The sequence below is a fragment of the Narcine bancroftii genome, chromosome 4 (genome assembly GCF_036971445.1).
Source record: "Narcine bancroftii isolate sNarBan1 chromosome 4, sNarBan1.hap1, whole genome shotgun sequence".
NCBI lineage: Eukaryota > Metazoa > Chordata > Chondrichthyes > Torpediniformes > Narcinidae > Narcine > Narcine bancroftii.
Genome location: NC_091472.1, coordinates 20029580 through 20039604, shown reverse-complemented (window position 1 = coordinate 20039604; position 10025 = coordinate 20029580). Strand labels below are relative to the sequence as shown.

Below are 10025 nucleotides of genomic sequence, written 5' to 3'. Positions count from 1 at the left end.
AAACATATGTTACATATTGAAAATTACACAGTATCACAGCAAGCAAAAGTACTTGAACATATCCAGTCAATTGCACTCCTACGTTTATATCTGTGTTACTCCAAACTCACTCAGCTATTTACTGTTACTGAAATGTCAACAGGGCAACATTATTCACTGAACATTATTTTGGCTCACAAAAAAAAATGCAATTATCTAGTTTAATTCAATTGATTAATTATAACAGTTGAAATCTCAAGTTGGAGCTTTCACTAAAAAAATTAAGTTCAGCTGAAAATGTGAACTGCATCTGATTTTTAAAAATTTTGACAAAATGGTAAATGAGAGAAAACAAGTCTAATTTATAATCTGTAAAAATACTTCAATTTTTATAAAGATATATTAAATTTAGATCATAAAACCTTTAATTATCAGCCCCAGAAATTTGTTAACAGTCTTTACAAACAAATGTTCAATCCGTAACTTTGAAAAGATTCATTCAACTAATCAGAGAAGTATTTCACATCCTAATGCTAAATAGACAGACACAGGCAAACAACCACAATTAGTAAGTAGTAGGACTACACAACCCAAGAATGGATCGATGTAGTACTTTATTTAAGCAGTCTGTAAGAAGGAAAATAATGTGCATCCCTATCCATATACATTTATGTGTAAAAATACTAAGGATGTACAGTGTACAAAAACATTTCATTGCAGTTTTTCACATCCTTGTGGGTCATATACTTCAAGAAATAAACAGTTAAGTTTTACAGACAGTTATACAGTTCACTAAGGTTCTTCGTCCTTTCTGCTTTCAATCCTTAACCATATGACTAGATCTTTATGGATATAATGACAGAACTAGCAAGGTCAAGAACTTACACAAAACCTACAATACACGGAGGCAAAATTAATGACAAGTTTAAGGATTTAAAATAAATACTTTACATTTTTTCATGCTCATCTGTAATACACTAGATAGCAGATACATGAAGTTCTGTTTAGACAGTACAAATAGTAGCAGCAAAGTGTGTACATTGAGGTGTAGTATATAGACCCTGCAGTTAGTAGTGGACCCCACCTTGTCACCTTGCCAATATACGGTGGTAGTAATGCATGGCCTCAACAAGGAGTGGTAAACCTTGCGTTGCGGCAATATGTTATACTTATAAAAGCAATTAGATTCTAAATGCCACGGAATGTGACAGTAAATGGATTAGTGTTAAAGAAAAGCTAAGGAATCTTCACAATCAAACAGGAATGGTCTGTGTCCAAAGACGGCTGCAGTAAAAGAGGGCATACTCATTCCGGACAAGTTGTTGCAAACTAAATTCTTGATCTAGACTTTGCGAAGTAAACATTTGAAAAACCGTAAGTTCATCGAAGTATACACCTTCTTATGGATAGAGAGCTTGTAAAACCAAATACAAAAAAATCCAAAACAGACCAGCACTGTAAAAGTTGGTGGAACACCATCATATTTAAACTTCCAGTAATAACTGTTCATTGATGGTGCTACTTACTGACACAAATAAACAATTACTACTAAAAATAAATACTACATGTAGATTCAACATGTATAATTCAAATTAATACTAGTAAAAAATGCTAGTCCACAAGTTTAGGGGCAAATATTGCAGTTTGCCAACCGAAACTGGGCAAAACAAATAATCCAGCCACATAAATTTGGTGAAAAGCATAAATTTGAATATTTATGCCGATCTACATTTCTTCAGCCACCATAAAACCTGTGCAGGCAGAGGTGCATCAAAAATGTAAAAACAAAAATCAGTGATTGCACTTGATAAATCGATAACAAGTCTGCCAGACTATGTTAAGCTATCTGTTACACGGGTTGGTAAAAACATTAACAACAACTGACAGGGATGGCATCCTGGCAACTGTTCACAAAATTAGCCAGTTATAAATGATACCAACTTCTTTTGTCAGTGATATGTCGAACAAAAACCTTGCATACTTCACAAACAAATGCTTGCTATGAACAGCAGAAATTAATACAACTTAAGGTACACAGATAGCATCAAAGGCTTGAATTTAAGTTTTTCTCATAACTGTGAAATTTTGCCTAATGTCTTCTTCAGCCCCCATTAAAATTGTTCCATTTAGAGGCTGAAATGCATCTATGCAGCAGTATCATGTACAATACATCCTATTAGGACTTCATTTGTTTAAAAATATTCTTTGCAGGACAGTTATGTCAAAACAGTAGGGAGGTAACAGCTTGAATCTTCAGACTGACATTTAGATTCATGCAGAAAACATTCAACTTGAAATGATTCCTGAAGATGCCCTGACTGAAATCAAGTATACTCAAACTCTTATTGTTCAGGAATGATTTCCAGTGATACACCATGAAACAGCCAAGCAGCAGAAAAAAACAAATATGGCCCTATTCTCTTCCACTGGCAGAATACGAAAACTGGGGGAAATGTGGCCGCCTTTCATTGTCCATGCAGTCCATGCCATCCTCATCATCTGTAAAGAAATGAATTCAAATATTATCAAGGGTTTACAATAGGTCATAATCCTCAAAATTCATAATTTGTAGCTACTTTTACAACATTTCTTGAAACAGAATGCTGATAAAAAATGTTCTCTTTATAACTGTATAAACTACAGAGCAGAAATATTCAAACAAGCTTTACTATCTAATCAATACATTTACTAGTTATATCAATCAATATGTTGGGTTGAGGATTTTTTTACTGAATCATAAAATTGATTCAGTGAATCAATGCATTTTCATGAATTAAAATTATCCATTTATGTTTGCCAATTTACACTCAACTTGCCAAGACAATAGATAGCATTTATGTATGCAATATTACTGCTAGTAAGAAACTAGGTCCATAATTGCACATTTTTAGCTTCTAATAACTGCAACAAAAAATAAAACTGATGCTTGTAGAATTTTGTGACATCATAAAACTTCCATTCTTTTTGCAACATCTGAAATGTAGCATGTTTTACATTTTTACAATATACAAATTGGGGAACTAAATCAAATACTAATAAATTAACATCCATTAATCAAGGTTGTCTGCATATTGCAAAAAAATATATAGGGAGATTTGTACAACAAGTTTTCATAATTCTTCAAGAAAGCTGAGGTAATGTTAATCAAACACTTCTGTTGCAAACATTACTATGTTCAGTCTTTACTTTCAATAGTTTGAATGTCATTAGTGAACTTACTCTTCATTGTTCAAGCTGTATGGTGATTTTCCCTTTGAAAAGAGGGGAGTTACTTGGAAGTAAAACACATTAAAATACTTGAATGCAATCTCTCTACTTGCAATGACATGCACATCTGATCATTCAGAAACTATCTTTTTCAAAATTCTATTTGCTACAAAAAATGGGACAAATATTTTCTTCCACCTTCCTAAAGTTCTTGCATTTGCTTCAAAGTCATGCAAATTGATAAGTAACAAACTGAACCTTGCTTGTTCCCCATTTCTGTGAATGAATAAAGCAATATGCAAGTTATTTATCCCAGTGCGAACACAAGACTTTTCTCATTTACTTTTCAGTATTATAAACCTCAAGTGTCCCATTTGAGAAAAAATTCCTGTATTGCTGTGTGGGAAAGGAAAAGTTTGGTGGGTTCAGAGCAAAAAGTCTGGACCCAGGCTGAACACAGGAAGGATCATTACTAAAACTCAGAAAGGGGATCGCAACAAGAATAACACACACTAGTACGCAGTCACGTTGGACCTAATGCTACTGATACAAGTAGCTGTATACAGACTTAAAACAACCAAGGATTACAATACACTTCCCGTCATTCCTGGTTTAACATGGGCACGGCTCCAATGCACAAACCGCCTTGATCCCCATGTAGTGCACACCTTACCAATGGCTCTTCCATCGTTGTCCAGGGTTCGCAACCAGGAGTGGGGCAGGGTTCGTCTCAGGATCAAAGAGGAAGAGCTACTGCACATGGTGGACTTTATAATACAGTCAGCTGAAGGGTTCAGCCAATGGTCAGGTGTGCACTACACAAGGCAAAGTCCAAAGTTAATTGGCAGATTATGTGACTTCCGACTAGGTTCCAGACGGAGAGGTCATGTGACCCTTCACAATCCCAGCAGGTTTCAGGTGAAGGGGTCACATGACCCTCCACAATTTACACTTCAACCTAACATAAACTTTCTTCTTTTCCCAAATCAAACTTTCAAATATTCTTCATGAACCAGGATTTTAAAAAGTGATCACATTTGCATCTTTACCATAACAGGAAGATGTTGACCCAGAATTTTTACTTTCCCACTTTTAAGCACCATCCGCAGATGCCATTTCCTTCAAGCGGCTGATCCCAACGTACCTTTCCCAGATCCAACTTCTACCTATTTAGGGTCCTAACTCAAAGACAACGTTTTCTTTCTCCAGGACTACCTTAAAACTTACCAAACTATAATCACTGTTCCCAAATAGTTCTCCATAGATATGGTGATCACTTGCCTGTCCTTATTTCCTATGGTCAAAGGCAGCCATCCCCCAGAGTAAAACTCTCGAAATACGGCTTCAGAAATCCTCCTGAATCCATTTTACATAGTCCTTGAATTAAAGCAACCACAGTCAAGAGTGGGAAAGTTAAAATCTCCTGTTACTACAATCAAATTGGTTTTACAACCTGCTGCAATCTACCTATATAGATTCACTGGCTGACCCTGTGGGACATCTTTCCTATGTACTGCCATAATGCTCTCCCTGATCAATACTGCCACATCACTTCCTCTTCTGTACTCTTCTCACACACCTGAAACATTAATACGATGGGGCATTCAGCTACCAGTCTTGCCTTCTTCTAATTACCTTACCATGAATACAACAGTATCATAACCCCATGCGGATCCACATTCTCAGTTCATCTGATTTACCTGTGAGGCTGCTTACATGGTTGTCGATGCAGTTAGCCTACTGGCCCTCTCGTATTTCTCTTCCTGTCTCTTGCGACTCTTCGTCCTGGAATTGCATGTTCTATTTTCCACATGCAGGTCAGCCTCTCTATCTGCAGCACTTTTCTGGGTCCCACCTCCCTGCCTCGTTAATTGAAATCCCTGAGAAGCACCAGCAATCCTTCCTGCAAGGATATTGAACCCCCTTTAGTTCAGCTACAACTTGTACAGGTTTCTCCTAGTCCAAAAGAAATCCCAATGTTCTCCCTCCTGCACCATTTCATTAGGCATGTATTCATCTGTTCTCTCTCCCTATTTTCATCTCACTAGCATGTGGCACAGGGAACCATCCTGACATGGCAACCACTAGAGTTCCTCCTTTTCAACTTGCTAACTCCCCAGTTTCCCCTGCATCAATGCCAATATGGACCATAACCTCTGGCTGTTAATGTTTTTGCTTAAATACCTTGAGATATCTGATATAGGTATATCCAGGTGACAGAGATTATTGCCAGTAGGTCATGAATTTTATGCCAGACTTTTGATCTGCAAATATCCGGTGTTTCTCCCGGGCAAAATGGAGATTCCGGAGGAGAAAGGAAACATCGAAAGATATCTGACAACTGTGGTAGGGCCTAAATGACCTAATCTGCAACAAAACCAAATCTGGTGCAGTAGGAAATAGCAAAGTTTCACTACCAGATGAATTCAATGCCTTCTATCCCTGATTTGACCACCAGAACAAGAAAGAACCACTGCACACCCCCATGCCCCCTAATGATCCTCTATTGTCAGTATTCAAGGGTTGGCTACCTCCAGGGGAGTAAAACAAGGCAGCCACCCGGTTTGGATGAAATATCTGGCCGAGTACTGAAAACCTCTACTAACCAACTTGACAGTGTATTCAAAGATATCTTCAACATCTCACTCTGGCAAGGCATGGTACCTATCTATTTCAAACAGGCCTCAACTATACCTGTGCCCAGGAAGAGTATGGGAACTTGCCTAAATAACTACCAATCAATCAGTGGGACTCACATCCATAGTTTTGAAGTGTTTTGAGAGGCTAGCATTGAAGGATATAAGCTCCTGTCTGAGCGGCGTCATGGATCTGTTCCAATTTACATACCACAGCAACAGCTCTACGGCGGGTGCTACCTCACTAACTCTACACAAAGCCCTGGAACATTTGGACAGCAAAAATGCATATATCAGAATGCTCTTTATTCACTACAGTTCAGCATTCAACAGCATCATCCACTCAAAATTGATGAGCAAAACTCCAAGACCTGGACTTCAATATCCCACTGTATAATTGGATCCTAAATTTCCTCACCTCCAGGTCCCAATCAGTGCAGATTGGCAAGGACGACTTCTCCACAATCTGCATCAGTACCAGAGCCCTATGGACTGTGTTCTTAGCTTCCTGCCCTATTCGCTTTACACCTATGACTATGTGGCTCGGTACTACTTCAACGCCATTCACAAATTTGCTGAAGATACCACAGTAATGGGCTGTATAAAAAGTGAATCAGCATACAGAATAAAAACTTGACTGAATGTTGTACCATCAACAAACTCATACTCAATGTCACCAAAATTAAGGAGCTGATTGTTGACTTTAGAAAAGGAAAATCCAGGTGTACGATCCAATGATCATTGGGGAATCAGGTAAAAAGGGTGAGAAAATTTAAATTCCTGGGAGTCATTATCTCAGAGGACCTTTCCTGAGTCCAGCACATAAATGTCATCATGAAGAAAGCGTGTCAGCACCTCTACTTCCACAGGAGTTTGAGGAGGTTTGGTACGATATCAGAAAACCTTGGCAAACCTACACATGTGTGGAGAAAAGTGTGCTGAGGGGCTGCATCATGACCTTGTTTGGGGCAACTAACACCTCTGAGCGGAAAGCCCTGCAAAACGTAGAGAGCAGCAGCAATCATTAAGGATCTGTTCTCGCTGCTGCCATCAGGAAAGCGGTTTCATTGCCATATGATTCATACCATCATGTTCACAAACAATTGGCAGCCCTCCACTATCAGTCTCCTAAACAAAGTCAGTCATTCAAGGACTCTTATCTTGCCCATTATAATCGATGCACAATTCATTTACAATTCTCTCTTTTGTATATGCATCTTTTCTTGAGTTTTGCTTTTGCACTACAGATAAGTGAAAATTCTGCTGGCCCGCAGGAAAAAGAATCTCAGGGTTGTATGTGATGCCATATATGTACTCTGACAAGAAATCTGATCTTTGATTATGGTCAAAGAATCACATGGCACATGTCAGGAATTAAATACCGACCATTTTCCAGCAGTTGTAGCCTTCTAGTTCATGACATTTTAAGTGCTTACATAATTACTTAAATTTTGTGGAGTACATCTTCACCATTTCCTCAAACAGATTTTAATCAAACTATGTATGAAAAAAACTCAAAACCCCATGTAAATTTCCTTCCACTTATCTTAACCACATCTTTAAGGGAAAAAGTTTCTCACTTTCTATTCATCTTGTAATTTTGTGTACCTCAATCCCCCTCAGCCTTTTCTGCTCAAGGAAACCAAACTTAACTTATCCAATCTTACCTCACAGCTAAAACTCTACCACAGTGAATTTCCTCTGCATTTTTTTTTTTAAATGCATTCACATCATTTTTATTTTGTAGCTCCACCTGGGGTCCTAATATTTTACAGTTGTACCATAATCTCCATTATATTCTATTCCTGGTTAATTAAGGAAAATATCCTTTATGCCTTCCTAACTGAGGAAATTTTGCATATTGTAAAAATACACTATCAAACTTTTACAGGCATATTGTAGAAAGTATATTTTGCATGGTTGAATCACAGCCTGATTCCGCAATTTGAATGCTTGGCAACGCAGAAGGTAGCAAAATGTAGCAAAGTACATCACTACATTGCTTTGACCTCCCATCCATTGAAGACATCTTACAAGGATGTGGCCAGGACTCAGAGGCCGTAGCGATAGGGAAAGATTGAGCAGACAAGGGCTGTATTTCTTAGAGTCCAGAAGAATAAGGGATGATCTCATAGAGGTATCTAAAATTGTGAGAGGAACAGATTGGGTCCATCTAGAGAGGATTTTTTTTGCCCTAAGTGAAGGAAATCAGTAAACAGAGGACAGAGATTTAAGATTTAAGATGGGGGGGAATTTAACAGAAACTTATTTATTTAGACAGATTTTGATGGGTATATGAATTGGGTTGCCACAGGTGATGCAAGTACTATTGCAATGTTTAAATAAAAATTTTGGATGGATAAAAAGATATGAAGGGTACAAGCCAAATGCAGGGAGGTAGTTTGAGTGGGACATTTTGATCAGTGTGGACAAATTGGGTTGTAGGGAGTCTTTCCATGCTGTATGATTTCCCACTTGATGTTCTCAAGAAGGCAGCCAACAGCAGAGAGAACCCTCATGACCCTCGCTGCAACCTTCAGGATCAAGTCCGGTGCAAGAACAAATTTTTTTCCAACAGCTATCAGGCTCTTGAACCTTCCCTTACTACCCTAATCATAAACTTCTCCGCACCACAAAACAAACTGTCTGCATTATAATACCATTTTTTTTTTGCACTCCTGTAACTCCTGCAAATGAAATATAATGTTGTAACATGTAGGGTCATTCACTTTGATAGAAAAAAATAAATGGACAGGCTCTTATTTAAATGGAGAGAAAATTGAAAATACCCAGATGCAAAGGGACCAGGGATATTGAGACAGTGGTGAAGGAGGCAAATGTAATTCTGGCATTCATTTCAAGAGGAATAGAATACAAGAGCTGGGATGTGATGTTGAGGCTTTACAGGCACTAGCGTGGCCTCGCCTGTTAGACGTTTTAGGCTCCTCATTTAAGAAAATATTGGAGAGGGTTAAAAGCAGGTTCATCATATGGGAATGAAAGGATTATCATATGAGGAGCGTTTGACAGCTCTTGGCCTGCATTTGAATGCAGCACGAGGGGATCTCATTGAAACATTTTGAATAGATATAGAAAGGTTGTTTCCCATGGTGGGAGAGTCCAGGACATGAGGGCACAACTTCAAGATAGAAAGGTGTCTGCTTAGAATAGAAATGTGCAGGAATTTCTCCAGCCAGAGGGTGGCAAATCTCTGAAATGTGTTGCCACAGGCAGTTGTGGAGGCCTGGTCATCGGGTGCATTTAAGACAGAGATTGATAGATTCTTGATTAGCCAGCACATCAACGACTATTGGGAGAAGGATAGGCAGAGGGGCTGAATGGAAAAAATGAATCAGCTCATAATTAAATGGTGGAGCAGACTCGATGGGCTGAATAGTCTATTTCTGCTTCTATGTCTGATGGTTTTATAGTCAAAACTGTGAATATTTATGATCTATCTTTTAGATTTATTGTTTCTTTCCATCTGGTCATTTAATGTAAGGTCCTTTTTTCCCATAAAGTACCAGTTTAGCTGCAGAATAAAAGAATTTTGGTGCATTTGTACATTGTACTTGTGTGTATGACAATAATCTTGTTATTGAGCTTCTGCAATGTTGCTGCTACTGTACCCTTCAGACTCTTTACATGCCACGTTGATGGAGGAAAGGCTTTGGGTATCAGGAGGTCAGTCACTTGGTGCAGAATACCTGCTTTTGTACCCACAATATTTATATGATTAATCTAAGTGAGTTCCTGATAAGTGGTGACTGTCATTGACAGTGGAAGGAAGTCCCAGCAACGATAATACCATTGAAAACTGAGGATTAGCAGTTGGACTAGTTGGAGATGGTCACAGTTTTCCATGTTTGATGTGCTATTGATTGATTCATTTTCATATGTAATTGAACACTGAGTAATCCTTAGCAAACATTCTTAAAGTTTGAACTTCAAATTAATTGACGGAGTGCATGCATTACATCACATAGAGCAGTGAGATTCTTTTCCTTGTGAGCCAGGAAGAATTTCAACTCATTGGTAACTGTAAACTATACTGTACTCGAGAAAAATATACATAAGCAAAAGAAAAATATAAGCAAACTATCTGTGCAATAAATAATGTGCAAAGTAAGTCTTTAAATCAGTAGGTTTCAACCTTTTTCATTCCACTCGCACACCACTTTCAGTTATTCCTATGCCAGAGGT

At 38.1% G+C, this 10025-nt stretch overlaps 1 protein-coding gene across 10 annotated transcripts in view; it reads right to left on the bottom strand.

Annotated features, from left to right (window-relative positions):
* Positions 1–548: 548 nt before the first annotated feature.
* Positions 549–10025, bottom strand: part of akt3a (v-akt murine thymoma viral oncogene homolog 3a) — a 416568-nt gene continuing 407091 nt past the window's right edge. For 9 of the 10 annotated variants that reach the window (XM_069930900.1, XM_069930892.1, XM_069930895.1 and 6 more), the window contains one exon: positions 549–2478. In XM_069930900.1, coding sequence (XP_069787001.1) covers positions 2393–2478 — 86 coding nt within the window. In that variant the 3' untranslated portion in view covers positions 549–2392. Of the gene's footprint in view, positions 2479–4461; positions 4564–10025 lie in introns of those variants that run through there. The other variant, XM_069930893.1, reaches the window with a different exon arrangement.